This window comes from Pseudophryne corroboree, chromosome 6, assembly GCF_028390025.1.
Source record: "Pseudophryne corroboree isolate aPseCor3 chromosome 6, aPseCor3.hap2, whole genome shotgun sequence".
NCBI lineage: Eukaryota > Metazoa > Chordata > Amphibia > Anura > Myobatrachidae > Pseudophryne > Pseudophryne corroboree.
Genome location: NC_086449.1, coordinates 189,628,337 through 189,645,352, shown reverse-complemented (window position 1 = coordinate 189,645,352; position 17,016 = coordinate 189,628,337). Strand labels below are relative to the sequence as shown.

The 17,016-nt window shown below is 52.0% G+C and overlaps 1 protein-coding gene and 1 long non-coding RNA gene across 2 annotated transcripts in view; one reads left to right on the top strand and one right to left on the bottom strand.

Annotated features, from left to right (window-relative positions):
* EIF3J (eukaryotic translation initiation factor 3 subunit J) overlaps positions 1-2,665 on the bottom strand; it is a 47,323-nt gene extending 44,658 nt beyond the window's left edge. The window contains exon 1 of the mRNA XM_063925488.1: positions 2,547-2,665. Within this exon, the coding sequence (XP_063781558.1) occupies positions 2,547-2,568 (22 nt within the window). The 5' untranslated portion in view covers positions 2,569-2,665. The remainder of the gene's footprint in view (positions 1-2,546) is intronic.
* A 23-nt stretch (positions 2,666-2,688) lies between these two features.
* LOC134931793 (uncharacterized) overlaps positions 2,689-17,016 on the top strand; it is a 69,188-nt gene continuing 54,860 nt past the window's right edge. Inside the window, exon 1 of the long non-coding RNA XR_010179174.1 lies at positions 2,689-2,789. This is a non-coding gene — a long non-coding RNA (uncharacterized LOC134931793). The remainder of the gene's footprint in view (positions 2,790-17,016) is intronic.

The window sequence follows — 17,016 nt, the reverse complement described above, 5'->3', positions numbered from 1 at the left end:
GGGGCAGAGGGAGAGACAAGTAGAAGGGGGGGGCAGAGGGAGAGAAGTAGAAGGGGGGGCAGAGGGAGAGACAAGTAGAAGGGGGGGGCAGAGGGAGAGACAAGTAGAAGGGGGGGGGGCAGAGGGAGAGACAAGTAGAAGGGGGGGGGGCAGAGGGAGAGACAAGTAGAAGGGGGGGGGGCAGAGGGAGAGACAAGTAGAAGGGGGGGGGCAGAGGGAGAGACAAGCAGAAGGGGGGGGGGGCAGAGGGAGAGACAAGTAGAAGAGGGGGGCAGAGGGAGAGACAAGCAGAAGGGGGGGGCAGAGGGAGAGACAAGTAGAAGGGGGGGCAGAGGGAGAGACAAGTAGAAGGGGGGGCAGAGGGAGAGACAAGTAGAAGGGGGGGCAGAGGGAGAGACAAGTAGAAGGGGGGGGGGGAGAGAGAGAGAGACAAGTAAAAGGAGCGGGGGCAGAGGGAGAGACAAGTAAAAGGAGCGGGGGCAGAGGGAGAGACAAGTAGAAGGGGGGGCAGAGGGAGCGACAAGTAGAAGGGGGGGCAGAGGGAGAGACAAGCAGAAGGGGGGGGCAGAGGGAGAGACAAGTAGAAGGGGGGCAGTGGGAGAGACAAGTAGAAGGGGGGAGACAAGTAGAAGGGGGTGTGCAGAGGGAGACAAGTAGAAGGGGGGGGGGGGTGCAGAGGGAGACAAGTAGAAGGGGGGGTGCAGAGGGAGACAAGTAGAAGGGGGGGGGGGTGCAGAGGGAGACAAGTAGAAGGGGGGGGGGGGGGGTGCAGAGGGAGACAAGTAGAAGGGGGGGGGGTGCAGAGGGAGACAAGTAGAAGGGGGGGGTGCAGAGGGAGACAAGTAGAAGGGGGGGGTGCAGAGGGAGACAAGTAGAAGGGGGGGGGGGCAGAGGGAGACAAGTAGAAGGGGGGGGTGCAGAGGGAGACAAGTAGAAGGGGGGGGTGCAGAGGGAGACAAGTAGAAGGGGGGGGTGCAGAGGGAGACAAGTAGAAGGGGGGGGGGGTGCAGAGGGAGACAAGTAGAAGGGGGGGGTGCAGAGGGAGACAAGTAGAAGGGGGGGGGGGTGCAGAGGGAGACAAGTAGAAGGGGGGGGGGGTGCAGAGGGAGACAAGTAGAAGGGGGGGGTGCAGAGGGAGACAAGTAGAAGGGGGGGGTGCAGAGGGAGACAAGTAGAAGGGGGGGGGGTGCAGAGGGAGACAAGTAGAAGGGGGGGGGGTGCAGAGGGAGACAAGTAGAAGGGGGGGGGGTGCAGAGGGAGACAAGTAGAAGGGGGGGGGGGTGCAGAGGGAGACAAGTAGAAGGGGGGGGTGCAGAGGGAGACAAGTAGAAGGGGGGGTGCAGGGGGAGACAAGTAGAAGGGGGGGTGCAGGGGGAGACAAGTAGAAGGGGGGACAAGTAGAAGGGGGGACAAGTAGAAGGGGGGACAAGTAGAAGGGGGGACAAGTAGAAGGGGGGGCAGAGGGAGAGACATGTAGAAGGGGGGCAGAGGGAGAGACATGTAGAAGGGGGGCAGAGGGAGAGACAAGTATTAAGGGGGGGGGCAGAGGGAGAGACAAGTATTAAGGGGGGGGGGGGGGCAGGGAGAGAGACAAGTATTAAGGGGGGGGGGCAGGGAGAGAGACAAGTATTAAGGGGGGGGGCAGGGAGAGAGACAAGTATTAAGGGGGGGGGGCAGGGAGAGAGACAAGTATTAAGGGGGGGCAGGGAGAGAGACAAGTATTAAGGGGGGGCAGGGAGAGAGACAAGTATTAAGGGGGGGCAGGGAGAGAGACAAGTATTAAGGGGGGGCAGGGAGAGAGACAAGTATTAAGGGGGGGCAGGGAGAGAGACAAGTATTAAGGGGGGGCAGGGAGAGAGACAAGTATTAAGGGGGGGCAGGGAGAGAGACAAGTATTAAGGGGGGGGGGCAGGGAGAGAGACAAGTATTAAGGGGGGGGGGGGCAGGGAGAGAGACAAGTATTAAGGGGGGGGGGCAGGGAGAGAGACAAGTATTAAGGGGGGGGGGGCAGAGGGAGACAAGTATTAATGGGGGGGGGCAGAGGGAGACAAGTATTAATGGGGGGGGGCAGAGGGAGACAAGTATAAGGGGGGGCAGAGGGAGAGACAAGTAGTATGGGGGGGGGGGCAGAGGGCAAGACAAGTAGTAAGGGGGCAAAAGTAGTAGTCAAGAGGGCAAGACCAGTAGTAAGGGGGGCAGAGGGAGTCAGCAGAAAGAGAGGAGTAAAGGGGTGGGGGGCAGATGTTAACATGATGAGACAGAAGCTGGGTGGACCCGCACGGTGAGCGGTGACAGATGACGCCCTGGACAGCTGGCGGCCCGTTCACACTAAACACGAAGTTTGTGAGTGACATGTGTCGGCGGCCAGTGCCGGAGGAGCAACGGAGGTTCAGGACACACCGGTCGGAGCCCCCATACTCAGCCATGCGGCCCTCCGGTACAAGGAGGAACGGGTGGGAACACGGCTAATGACACGTGGCGGTGAGGGGGGTTTGTGGGGTGGGTGCGGGCAGGGGGGTCACGGTCGGCTCCCGGTGCTCTCTCACCCCAGCTGTCGGTTTCTGCCATCTTGCTTCCCGCTGCCGATCCGGCTCCGAACCTGAATCACCGCGTCCAGCTGCGCGCGCAGCGCACTGTACACCCGAGCGACCCTTACCGGAAGTGCGTCACCGGATGCTCGCGCGTCTCCATCTTAGTACTCCCATATCTAGCATTGGTGTTTGGAGAAGGAGGTGAATGATGCTGTGACACTTCTTTGGCCGCCATATTTGCGGTAAACGCGTAAGACGGTGAGCCACGTGTGTGGGGCTGCAGGAGAGTAGAACAGACGGTTATCCACAATTATTTGTTGTTCCTGCAGATGTTTCCTGACAAAGTATGAGCATCCCTAGCTCAGGCCAAGTACAGGGAGGCCATGTGCCAGATGGGGCAGTCATTGCTGCAAGAGAATAAGAAAGGTTATAATTAGACGATGCTGAAGTTAGCTTCTTATTCGGCCAGCTTCTTATTCACTTCTTATTCAAGCTCTAGCTTCTTATTCACTTCTTATTCAAACTCCAGCTTCTTATTCAGATCATTCAGTTTTGCAAGGGTTAACTAGTCTTAGGCCACAAAATTGACCCCTGAAATCTACAGAGAGTGGTCACTTGCATGTGACCCACTTGTATTTTGCCTGGCCCAACACTGTTTTGGGCATGAAATACACTGGCAAAGTGGGCACATACACCATATTTTACCATTTTGAATAAGTAGCTGTAGTTTTGCAAGGGTTAACCAGTCTTGGGCCACAAATTTGACACCTGAAATCAACAGAGGGTGGTCACTTACATATCACCCACTTGTATTTTGCTTCTCCCAACGCTGTTTTGGGCATGTAATACACTGGCAAAGTGGGCACACACCATTTTATAAATTGCCATTTTGAATAAGTAGCTGTAGTTTCTCTAACGTCCTAGTGGATGCTGGGGACTCCGTCAGGACCATGGGGATTAGCGGCTCCGCAGGAGACAGGGCACAAAAATAAAGCTTTAGGATCAGGTGGTGTGCACTGGCTCCTCCCCCTATGACCCTCCTCCAAGCCCCAGTTAGGTTTTTGTGCCCGTCCGAGCAGGGTGCAATCTAGGTGGCTCTCCTAAAGAGCTGCTTAGAAAAAGTTTTTAGGTTTTTTATTTTCAGTGAGTCCTGCTGGCAACAGGCTCACTGCAACGAGGGACTTAGGGGAGAAGAAGTGAACTCACCTGCGTGCAGGATGGATTGGCTTCTTAGGCTACTGGACACCATTAGCTCCAGAGGGATCGAACACAGGCCCAGCCATGGAGTCCGGTCCCGGAGCCGCGCCGCCGACCCCCTTACAGATGCCGAAAAGCGAAGAGGTCCAGAAACCGGCGGCAGAAGACTTTTCAGTCTTCATGAGGTAGCGCACAGCACTGCAGCTGTGCGCCATTGTTGTCACACACTTCACACCAGCGGTCACGGAGGGTGCAGGGCGCTGCAGGGGGCGCCCTGGGCAGCAATGAGAATACCTTGTTCTGGCTAAAAAATACATCACATATAGCCCTTGGGGCTATATGGATGTATTTAACCCCTGCCAGGTCTCACAAACTCCGGAGAAGAGCCCGCCGAAATAGGGGGCGGGGCCTATCTCCTCAGCACACAGCGCCATTTTCCTGCTCAGCTCCGCTGCGAGGAAGGCTCCCAGGACTCTCCCCTGCACTGCACTACAGAAACAGGGTAAAACAGAGAGGGGGGGGCACTTTTTTTGGCGTTTTTGATATATATTAAGCTGCTATAAGGGAGACAACACTTCTATAGGGTTGTTCCTATATATTTATAGCGCTTGGGTGTGTGCTGGCAAACTCTCCCTCTGTCTCCCCAAAGGGCTAGTGGGGTCCTGTCTTCGATAAGAGCATTCCCTGTGTGTCTGCTGTGTGTCGGTACGTGTGTGTCGACATGTATGAGGACGATGTTGGTGTGGAGGCGGAGCAATTGCCGGTAATGGTGATGTCACCCCCTAGGGAGTCGACACCGGAATGGATGGCTTTATTTATGGAATTACGTGATAATGTCAGCACATTACAAAAATCAGTTGACGACATGAGACGGCCGGAAAACCAGTTAGTACCTGTACAGGCGTCTCAGACACCGTCAGGGGCTGTAAAACGCCCTTTACCTCAGTCGGTCGACCCAGACACGGACACCGAATCTTGTGTCGACGGTGAAGAAACAAACGTATTTTCCAGTAGGGCCACACGTTATATGATCACGGCAATGAAGGAGGCTTTACATATCTCTGATACTGCATGTACCACAAAAAGGGGTATTATGTGGGGTCTGAAAAAACTACCTGTAGTTTTTCCTGAATCAGACGAATTGAATGAAGTGTGTGATGAAGCGTGGGTTAACCCCGATAGAAAACTGCTAATTTCAAAGAAGTTATTGGCATTATATCCTTTCCCGCCAGAGGTTAGGGCGCGCTGGGAAACACCCCCTAGGGTGGATAAGGCGCTCACACGCTTATCAAAACAAGTGGCGTTACCGTCTCCTGAAACGGCCGCCCTCAAGGATCCAGCAGATAGGAGGCTGGAAACTACCCTGAAAAGTATATACACTCATACTGGTGTTATACTGCGACCAGCCATCGCCTCTGCATGGATGTGCAGTGCTGGGGTGGTTTGGTCGGATTCCCTGACTGAAAATATTGATACCCTGGATAGGGACAGTATTTTACTGACTATAGAGCATTTAAAGGATGCATTTCTATATATGCGAGATGCACAGAGGGATATTTGCACTCTGGCATCGAGAGTAAGTGCGATGTCCATATCTGCCAGAAGAAGTTTATGGACGCGACAATGGTCAGGTGATGCGGATTCCAAACGGCATATGGAAGTATTGCCGTATAAGGGGGAGGAATTATTTGGGGTCGGTCTATCGGATTTGGTGGCCACGGCAACAGCCGGGAAATCCACCTTTTTACCTCAGGTCCCCTCCCAACAGAAAAAGACACCGTCTTTTCAGCCGCAGTCCTTTCGTTCCTATAGGAACAAGCGGGCGAAAGGACAGTCATATTTGCCCCGAGGCAAAGGAAAGGGTAAGAGAGTGCACCAAGCAGCTTCTTCCCAGGAGCAGAAGCCCCCCCCGGCTTCTACAAAGCCCTCAGCATGACGTTGGGGCTTTACAAGCGGACTCAGGGGCGGTGGGGGGGTCGACTCAAGAATTTCAGCGCACAGTGGGCTCACTCACAGGTGGACCCCTGGATCCTGCAGATAATATCTCAGGGTTACAGGTTGGAATTCGAGAAGTCTCCCCCCTCGCCGGTTCCTAAAGTCTGCTCTGCCAACGTCTCCCTCAGACAGGGCGACGGTATTGGAAGCCATTCACAAGCTGTATTCTCAGCAGGTGATAGTCAAGGTACCCCTCCTACAACAGGGAAAGGGGTATTATTCCACACTATTTGTGGTACCGAAGCCGGACGGCTCGGTAAGACCTATTCTAAATCTGAAATCTTTGAACCTGTACATACAAAAATTCAAGTTCAAGATGGAGTCACTCAGAGCAGTGATAGCGAATCTGGAAGAAGGGGACTTTATGGTGTCCCTGGATATCAAGGATGCTTACCTGCATGTCCCAATTTGCCCTTCACATCAAGGGTACCTCAGGTTCGTGGTGCAAAACTGTCATTATCAGTTTCAGACGCTGCCGTTTGGATTGTCCACGGCACCTCGGGTCTTTACCAAGGTAATGGCCGAAATGATGTTTCTTCTACGAAGAAAAGGCGTATTAATTATCCCTTACTTGGACGATCTCCTGATAAGGGCAAGGTCCAGGGAACAGCTGGGGGACGTAGTAGCACTAACCCAAATAGTGCTGCAACAGCACGGGTGGATTCTGAATTTTCCAAAATCTCAATTGACCCCGACGACACGTCTGCTGTTCCTGGGAATGATTCTGGACACGGTTCAGAAAAAGGTGTTTCTTCCGGAGGAGAAAGCCAAGGAGTTATCCGAACTTGTCAGGAACCTCCTAAAACCAGGGAAAGTGTCTGTGCATCAATGCAAAAGAGTCCTGGGAAAGATGGTGGCTTCTTACGAAGCGATTCCATTCGGCAGATTCCACGCACGAACTTTTCAGTGGGATCTGCTGGACAAATGGTCCGGATCGCATCTGCAGATGCATCAGCGGATAACCTTGTCGCCACGGACAAGGGTGTCTTTTCTGTGGTGGTTGCAGAGTGCTCATCTGTTAGAGGGCCGCAGATTCGGCATACAGGACTGGGTGACCACGGATGCCAGTCTGAGAGGCTGGGGAGCGGTCACACAGGGAAGAAACTTCCAGGGAGTATGGTCAAACCTGGAGATGTCTCTTCACATAAATATACTGGAGCTAAGAGCGATTTACAATGCTCTAAGCCTGGCAAAACCCCTGCTTCAGGGTCAGCCGGTGTTGATCCAGTCGGACAACATCACGGCAGTCGCCCACGTAAACAGACAGGGCGGCACAAGAAGCAGGAGAGCAATGGCAGAAGCTGCAAGGATTCTTCGCTGGGCGGAAGATCATGTGATAGCACTGTCAGCAGTGTTCATTCCGGGAGTGGACAACTGGGAAGCAGACTTCCTCAGCAGACACGATCTACACCCGGGAGAGTGGGGACTTCATTCAGAAGTCTTCCACATGATTGTGAACCGTTGGGAAAAACCAAAGGTGGACATGATGGCGTCTCGCCTCAACAAAAAACTGGACAGGTATTGTGCCAGGTCAAGAGACCCTCAGGCAATAGCTGTGGACGCTCTGGTAACGCCGTGGGTGTTCCAGTCAGTGTATGTGTTTCCTCCTCTGCCTCTCATACCAAAAGTACTGAGAATTATACGGCAAAGGGGAGTAAGAACGATACTCGTGGCTCCGGATTGGCCAAGAAGAACTTGGTACCCGGAACTTCAGGAGATGCTCACGGAAGATCCGTGGCCTCTACCTCTAAGACGGGACCTGCTTCAGCAGGGACCGTGTCTATTCCAAGACTTACCGCGGCTGCGTTTGACGGCATGGCGGTTGAACGCCGAATTCTAAGGGAAAAAGGCATTCCGGAAGAGGTCATTCCTACACTGGTAAAAGCCAGGAAGGAGGTGACTGCACAACATTATCACCGCATTTGGAGAAAATATGTTGCGTGGTGTGAGGCCAGGAAGGCCCCCACTGAGGAATTTCAATTGGGTCGATTCCTACATTTCCTGCAAACAGGATTGTCTATGGGCCTCAAGTTGGGGTCCATTAAGGTTCAAATTTCGGCCCTGTCGATTTTCTTCCAGAAAGAATTGGCTTCAGTTCCTGAAGTCCAGACTTTTGTAAAAGGAGTACTACATATACAGCCCCCGGTTGTGCCCCCAGTGGCTCCGTGGGACCTTAATGTAGTTTTGGATTTTCTCAAATCCCATTGGTTTGAGCCACTCAAATCGGCGGATTTGAAATATCTTACATGGAAAGTAACCATGCTACTGGCCCTGGCTTCAGCCAGGAGAGTGTCAGAATTGGCGGCTTTATCGTATAAAAGCCCATATCTGATTTTCCATTCGGACAGGGCAGAACTGCGGACGCGTCCTCATTTTCTGCCTAAGGTGGTGTCAGCGTTTCACCTGAACCAGCCTATTGTGGTGCCTGCGGCTACTAGCGATTTGGAGGATTCCAAGTTGCTGGACGTTGTCAGGGCATTGAAAATATATATTTCAAGGACGGCTGGAGTCAGAAAATCTGACTCGCTGTTTATACTGTATGCACCCAACAAGCTGGGTGCTCCTGCTTCTAAGCAGACGATTGCTCGTTGGATTTGTAGCACAATTCAACTTGCACATTCTGTGGCAGGCCTGCCACAGCCTAAATCTGTCAAGGCCCATTCCACAAGGAAGGTGGGCTCATCCTGGGCGGCTGCCCGAGGGGTCTCGGCATTACAACTCTGCCGAGCAGCTACGTGGTCGGGGGAGAACACGTTTGTAAAATTCTACAAATTTGATACCCTGGCTAAAGAGGACCTGAAGTTCTCTCATTCGGTGCTGCAGAGTCATCCGCACTCTCCCGCCCGTTTGGGAGCTTTGGTATAATCCCCATGGTCCTGACGGAGTCCCCAGCATCCACTAGGACGTTAGAGAAAATAAGATTTTACTTACCGATAAATCTATTTCTCGTAGTCCGTAGTGGATGCTGGGCGCCCATCCCAAGTGCGGATTGTCTGCAATACTTGTACATAGTTATTGTTACAAAGAAATCGGGTTGTTATTGTTGTGAGCCGTCTGTTCAGAGGCTCCTACGTTGTCATACTGTTAACTGGGTTCAGATCACAAGTTGTACGGTGTGATTGGTGTGGCTGGTATGAGTCTTACCCGGGATTCAAAATCCTTCCTTATTGTGTACGCTCGTCCGGGCACAGTATCCTAACTGAGGCTTGGAGGAGGGTCATAGGGGGAGGAGCCAGTGCACACCACCTGATCCTAAAGCTTTATTTTTGTGCCCTGTCTCCTGCGGAGCCGCTAATCCCCATGGTCCTGACGGAGTCCCCAGCATCCACTACGGACTACGAGAAATAGATTTATCGGTAAGTAAAATCTTATTTTTGCTAGGGTTAACTAGTCTTGGGCCACAAATTTGACACCTGAAATCAACAGAGGGTGGTCACTTACATATCACCCACTTGTATTTTGTGTGGCCCAACGCTGATTTGGGCATAAAGTACACTGGCAAAGTGGGCACACACCATATTTTGCCATTTTGAATAAGTAGCTGTAGTTTTGCAAGGGTTAACTAGTCTTGGGCCACAAATTTGACACCTGAAATCAACAGAGGGTGGTCACTTACATATCACCCACTTGTATTTTGTTTGGCCCAACGCTGTTTTGGGCATGAAATACACTGGCAAAGTGGGCACACACACCATATTTCTCTGACGTCCTAGTGGATACTGGGAACTCCGAAAGGACCATGGGGAATAGCGGCTCCGCAGGAGACTGGGCACAACTAAAGAAAGCTTTTAGGTCACCTGGTGTGCACTGGCTCCTCCCACTATGACCCTTCTCCAAGCCTCAGTTAGATTTTGTGCCCGGCCGAGGTTGGATGCACACTAGGGGCTCTCCTGAGCTTCTAGAAAGAAAGTATATAATTAGGTTTTTTATTTTACAGTGAGACCTGCTGGCAACAGGCTCACTGCAGCGAGGGACTAAGGGGAGAAGAAGTGAACCTACCTGCTTGCAGCTAGCTTGGGCTTCTTAGGCTACTGGACACCATTAGCTCCAGAGGGATCGACCGCATGGAACTGGCCTTGGTGTTCGGTCCCGGAGCCGCGCCGCCGTCCCCCTTACAGAGCCAGAAGCAAGAAGAGGTCCGGAAAATCGGCGGCAGAAGACATCAGTCTTCACCAAGGTAGCGCACAGCACTGCAGCTGTGCGCCATTGCTCCTTATACACACTTTATACTTCGGTCACTGAGGGTGCAGGGCGCTAGGGGGGGGCGCCCTGAGCAGCAATAAAAACACCTTGGCTGGCAAAAATACCACAATATATAGCCCCAGAGGCTATATATGTGATAATTACCCCTGCCAGAATCCATAAAAAAGCGGGAGAATAGTCCGCGAAAAAGGGGCGGAGCTATCTCCTTCAGCACACTGGCGCCATTTCAGCACACTGGCGCCATTTCTCCCTCACAGCTCCGCTGGAAGGAAGCTCCCTGGCTCTCCCCTGCAGTCTACACTACAGAAAAGGGTAAAAAAGAGAGGGGGGGCACTAAATTTAGGCGCAGTATATATAACAGCAGCTATAGGGGACATAATTCAGTTAGTCCCTGCATTATATAGCGCTCTGGTGTGTGCTGGCATACTCTCACTCTGTCTCCCCAAAGGGCTTTTGTGGGTCCTGTCCTCTGTTAGAGCATTCCCTGTGTGTGTGCGGTGTGTCGGTACGGCTGTGTCGACATGTTTGACGAGGATAATGATGTGGAGGCGGAGCAGATGCCTATAGAAGGGATGTCACCCCCTGCGGGGCAGACACCTGGGTGGATGGACTTATGGAAGGAATTGCGTGCACGTGTCGACTCCTTACACAAAAAATTTGACGACATGCCAAATGCGGGACAGCCGGCTTCTCCGCTCGTGCCTGTCCAGGCGTCTCAAAGGCCATCGGGGGCTCTAAAACGCCCGCTACCTCAGATGGCAGACGCGGATGTCGACACGGATACTGACACCAGTGTCGACGACGATGAGTCTAGTCTAATGTCCACTAAGGCCATTCGTTGCATGATTGAAGCAATGAAAGAGGTGTTACAAATTTCTGATATAAACCCAGGTACCACTAAAAAGAGTATTATGTTTGGGGAGAAAAAACTACCCGTAGTTTTTCCCCCATTAGAAGAATTAAATGAAGTGTGTGAAGAAGCGTGGGCTTTCCCTGATAAAAGATTGGTAATCTCTAAGAAGTTACTAATGGCGTTCCCTTTCCCGCCAGAGGATAGGTCACGTTGGGAGACACCACCTAGGGTGGATAAAGCGCTCACACGTTTGTCTAAAAAGGTGGCACTACCGTCTCCGGATACGGCCGCCCTCAAGGAACCTGCTGATAGAAAGCAGGAGGCGATCCTGAAGTCTGTATATACACACTCAGGCATTATACTTAGACCAGCTATTGCGTCAGCATGGATGTGCAGTGCTGCCGCTGCGTGGTCAGATTCCCTGTCAGAAAATATTGACACCCTAGACAGGGACACTATTCTGCTAACCATAGTGCATATAAAAGACTCAGTCTTATACATGAGAGATGCACAGAGGGAGATCTGCCGGCTGGCATCTAAAATAAGTGCACTGTCCATTTCTGCTAGGAGAGGCTTATGGACTCGCCAGTGGACAGGGGATGCAGATTCAAAAAGGCACATGGAAGTTTTGCCTTATAAGGGTGAGGAGTTATTCGGGGATGGTCTCTCAGACCTAGTTTCCACAGCAACTGCTGGGAAGTCAGCATTTTTACCCCATGTTCCCTCACAGCCTAAAAAGGCGCCGTTTTATCAGGTACAGTCCTTTCGGACTCAGAAAAACAGGCGTGGAAAAGGCGGGTCCTTTCTGTCCAGAGGCAGAGGTAGGGGAAAAAGGCTGCAACAAACAGCAGGTTCCCAGGAGCAAAAGTCCTCCCCCGCTTCTTCCAAGTCCGCCGCATGACGGTGGGGCTCCACAGGTGGAGCCAGGTACGGTGGGGGGCCGCCTCAAAAATTTCAGCGATCAGTGGGCTCGCTCACAGGTGGATCCCTGGATCCTGCAAATAGTATCTCAAGGGTACAAACTGGAATTCGAGGCGTCTCCACCCCACCGGTTCCTAAAATCTGCCTTGCCGACAACTCCCTCAGGCAGGGAGGCTGTGCTAGAGGCAATTCACAAGCTGTATTCCCAGCAGGTGATAGTCAAGGTGCCCCTACTTCAACAAGGACGGGGTTACTATTCCACACTGTTTGTGGTACCGAAACCGGACGGTTCGGTGAGACCCATTTTAAATTTGAAATCCTTGAACACATACATAAAAAAATTCAAGTTCAAGATGGAATCACTCAGGGCGGTTATTGCAAGCCTGGACGAGGGGGATTACATGGTATCCCTGGACATCAAGGATGCTTACCTGCATGTCCCCATTTACTATCCTCACCAGGAGTACCTCAGATTTGTGGTACAGGATTGCCATTACCAATTCCAGACGCTGCCGTTTGGACTCTCCACAGCACCGAGGGTGTTTACCAAAGTAATGGCGGAAATGATGATACTCATTCGAAGAAAGGGAGTTTTAATTATCCCGTACTTGGACGATCTCCTAATAAAGGCGAGGTCCAAGGAGCAGTTGTTGGTGGGAGTAGCACTATCTCAGGAGGTGCTACACCAGCACGGTTGGATTCTGAATATTCCAAAATCACAGCTGGTTCCGACGACACGTCTACTGTTCCTGGGTATGATTCTGGATACAGTCCAGAAAAAAGTGTTTCTCCAGGAGGAGAAAGCCAAGGAGCTGTCATCTCTAGTCAGAGACCTCCTGAAACCGAAACAGGTATCGGTGCATCACTGCACGCGGGTCCTGGGAAAGATGGTGGCTTCTTACGAAGCAATTCCTTTCGGCAGGTTCCATGCCAGAATCTTTCAGTGGGACCTGTTGGACCAATGGTCCGGATCGCATCTTCAGATGCATCGCCTAATAACCCTGTCTCCAAGAACCAGGGTGTCTCTGCTGTGGTGGCTGCAGAGTGCTCATCTTCTAGAGGGCCGCAGATTCGGCATACAGGACTCGGTCCTGGTGACCACGGATGCCAGCCTTCGAGGCTGGGGGGCAGTCACACAGGGAAGAAACTTCCAAGGACTATGGTCGAGTCAGGAGACTTCCCTACACATAAATATTCTGGAACTAAGGGCATTTACAATGCCCTAAGTCAGGCAAAATCCCTGCTTCTACACCAGCCGGTACTGATCCAGTCAGACAACATCACGGCAGTCGCCCATGTAAATCGACAGGGCGGCACAAGAAGCAGGATGGCAATGGCGGAAGCCACAAGGATTCTCCGATGGGCGGAAAATCACGTACTAGCACTGTCAGCAGTGTTCATTCCGGGAGTGGACAACTGGGAAGCAGACTTTCTCAGCAGGCACGACCTCCACCCGGGAGAGTGTGGACTTCATCCAGAAGTCTTTACGCTGATTGTAAATCGATGGGAACGGCCACAGGTGGACATGATGGCGTCCCGCCTAAACAAAAAACTAGAGAGATATTGCGCCAGGTCAAGGGACCCTCAGGCGATAGCTGTGGACGCTCTAGTGACACCGTGGGTGTACCAGTCCGTTTATGTGTTCCCTCCTCTGCCTCTCATACCAAGGGTACTGAGAATAATAAGAAAACGAGGAGTAAGAACAATACTCGTGGTTCCGGATTGGCCAAGACGAGCGTGGTACCCGGAACTTCAAGAGATGATCTCAGAGGACCCATGGCCTCTGCCGCTCAGACAGGACCTGCTGCAGCAGGGGCCCTGTCTGTTCCAAGACTTACCGCGGCTGCGTTTGACGGCATGGCGGTTGAACGCCGGATCCTGAAGGAAAAGGGCATTCCGGAGGAGGTCATTCCTACGCTGATTAAAGCCAGGAAAGATGTAACTGCAAAGCATTATCACCGCATATGGCGGAAATATGTTGCTTGGTGTGAGGCCAAAAAGGCCCCAACAGAGGAATTTCAACTAGGTCGATTTCTGCATTTCCTACAAGCAGGAGTGTCTATGGGCCTAAAATTAGGCTCCATTAAGATACAGATCTCGGCTCTGTCGATTTTCTTCCAGAAAGAACTAGCTTCACTACCTGAATTTCAGACGTTTGTGAAAGGAGGGCTGCATATTCAGCCCCCGTTTGTGCCTCCAGTGGCACCTTGGGATCTCAACGTGGTGTTGAGTTTCTTAAAATCACATTGGTTTGAGCCACTTAAAACCGTGGATCTAAAATATCTCACGTGGAAAGTGGTCATGTTATTGGCCTTGGCTTCAGCCAGGCGTGTGTCAGAATTGGCAGCTTTGTCATGTAATAGCCCTTATCTGATTTTCCATATGGATAGGGCGGAATTGAGGACTCGTCCCCAGTTTCTCCCTAAGGTGGTATCAGCTTTTCACTTGAACCAACCTATTGTGGTGCCTGCGGCTACTAGGGACTTGGAGGATTCCAAGTTGCTGGACGTAGTCAGGGCCTTGAAAATTTATGTTTCCAGGACGGCTGGAGTCAGGAAAACTTACTCGCTATATATCCTGTATGCACCCAACAAGCTGGGTGCTCCTGCTTCTAAGCAGACTATTGCTCGCTGGATTTGTAGCACAATTCAGCTGGCGCATTCTGTGGCTGGACTGTCGCATCCTAAATCAGTAAAAGCCCATTCCACAAGGAAGGTGGGCTCATCTTGGGCGGCTGCCCGTGGGGTCTCGGCTTTACAACTTTGCCGAGCTGCAACTTGGTCAGGGGCAAACACGTTTGCAAAATTCTACAAATTTGATACCCTGGCTGAGGAGGACCTTGAGTTCTCTCATTCGGTGCTGCAGAGTCATCCGCACTCTCCCGCCCGTTTGGGAGCTTTGGTATAATCCCCATGGTCCTTTCGGAGTTCCCAGCATCCACTAGGACGTCAGAGAAAATAAGATTTCTCTGACGTCCTAGTGGATGCTGGGAACTCCGTAAGGACCATGGGGAATAGCGGCTCCGCAGGAGACTGGGCACAAAAGTAAAGCTTTAGGACTACCTGGTGTACACTGGCTCCTCCCCCTATGACCCTCCTCCCAGCCTCAGTTAGATTTTTGTGCCCGGCCGAGAAGGGTGCATTCTAGGAGGCTCTCCTGAGTTTCTTAGTAAAAGTTTAGTTTTAGGTTTTTTATTTTCAGTGAGACCTGCTGGCAACAGGCTCACTGCATCGAGGGACTAAGGGGAGAAGAAGCGAACCTGCCTGCTTGCAGCCAGCTTGGGCTTCTTGGCTACTGGACACCATTAGCTCCGGAGGGACCGAACACAGGCCCAGCCTCGGAGTCCGGTCCCAGAGCCGCGCCGCCGGCCCCCTTACAGAGCCAGAAGCAAGAAGAGGTCCGGAAAATCGGCGGCAGAAGACATCAGTCTTCACCAAGATAGCGCACAGCACTGCAGCTGTGCGCCATTGCTCCTCAGGCACACTTCACACTCCGGTCACTGAGGGTGCAGGGCGCTGGGGGGGGGCGCCCTGAGCAGCAATAGAAACACCTTGGCTGGCGAAAATACATCACATATAACCCCCAGGGCTATATGGATGTATTTTAACCCCTGCCAGAATACAGCAAAAAGCGGGAGAAAAGTCAGCCGAGAAGGGGGCGGAGCCTATCTCCTCAGCACACGGGCGCCATTTTCCCTCACAGCTTCGCTGGAAGGACGTCTCCCTGACTCTCCCCTGCAGTCCTGCACTACAGAAAAGGGTAAAACAAGAGAGGGGGGCACTAATTAGGCGCAGTATAAATAAAACAGCAGCTATAAGGGGAAAAACACTTCTATAAGGTTATCCCTGTATATATATAGCGCTCTGGTGTGTGCTGGCATACTCTCCCTCTGTCTCCCCAAAGGGCTAGTGGGGTCCTGTCCTCTATCAGAGCATTCCCTGTGTGTGTGCTGTGTGTCGGTACGATTGTGTCGACATGTATGAGGAGGAAAATGGTGTGGAGGCGGAGCAATTGCCTGTAATGGAGATGTCACCCCCTAGGGAGTCGACACCTGAGTGGCTGAGCTTATGGAAGGAATACGTGACAGTGTCAGCTCTTTACAAAAGACGGTTGATGACATGAGACAGCCGGCTACTCAGCTCGTGTCTGTCTAGGCGTCTCAAAAGCCATCAGGGGCTCTAAAACGCCCGTTACCTCAGATGGCAGATACAGACGCCGACACGGATACTGACTCCAGTGTCGACGATGAAGAGACGAATGTGACTTCCAGTAGGGCCACACGTTACATGATTGATGCTATGAAAAATGTTTTACATATTTCTGATAATACAAGTACCACTAAAAAGGGTATTATGTTTGGTGAGAAAAAACTGCCTGTAGTTTTTCCTGCATCTGAGGAATTAAATGAAGTGTGTGATGAAGCGTGGGTTTCCCCCGATAAAAAACTGATAATTCCTAAAAGGTTATTAGCATCATACCCCTTTCCGCCAGAGGATAGGGCACGTTGGGAAACACCCCCTAAGGTGGATAAAGCGCTCACACGTTTGTCAAAACAGGTGGCACTACCGTCTCCTGATAGGGCCGCCCTTAAGGAACCTGCTGACAGAAAGCAGGAGAATATCCTAAAATGTATATACACTCACACGGGTGTTATACTGCGACCAGCAATCGCCTCAGCCTGGATGTGCAGTGCTGGGGTGGCTTGGTCGGATTCCCTGACTGACAATATTGATACCCTGGATAGGGACAGTATATTACTGACTATAGAGCATTTGAAAGATGCATTTCTATATATGCGTGATGCACAGAGGGATATTTGCCGACTGGCATCAAGAGTAAGTGCGCTGTCCATTTCTGCCAGAAGAGGGTTATGGACGAGGCAGTGGTCAGGTGATGCTGATTCCAAAAGGCATATGGAAGTATTGCCTTACAAAGGGGAGGCGTTATTTCGGGTAGGTCTATCAGACCTGGTGGCCACGGCAACTGCTGGGAAATCCACATTTTTACCCCAGGTAGCCTCTCAACATAAGAAGACGCCGTATTATCAGGCGCAGTCCTTTCGGCCCCATAAGGGCAAGCGGGCAAAAGGCTCCTCATTTCTGCCCCGTGGCAGAGGGAGAGGAAAAAGGCTGCAGCAAACAGCCAGTTCCCAGGAACAGAAGCCCTCTCCCGTTTTCTGCCAAGTCCTCAGCATGACGCTGGGGCTTTACAAGCGGACTCAGGCACTCCCCTAAAGTCTGCTTTACCGACGTCTCCCTCCTACAGGGAGGCGGTATTGGAAGCCATTCACAAGCTGTATTCCCAGCAGGTGATAAT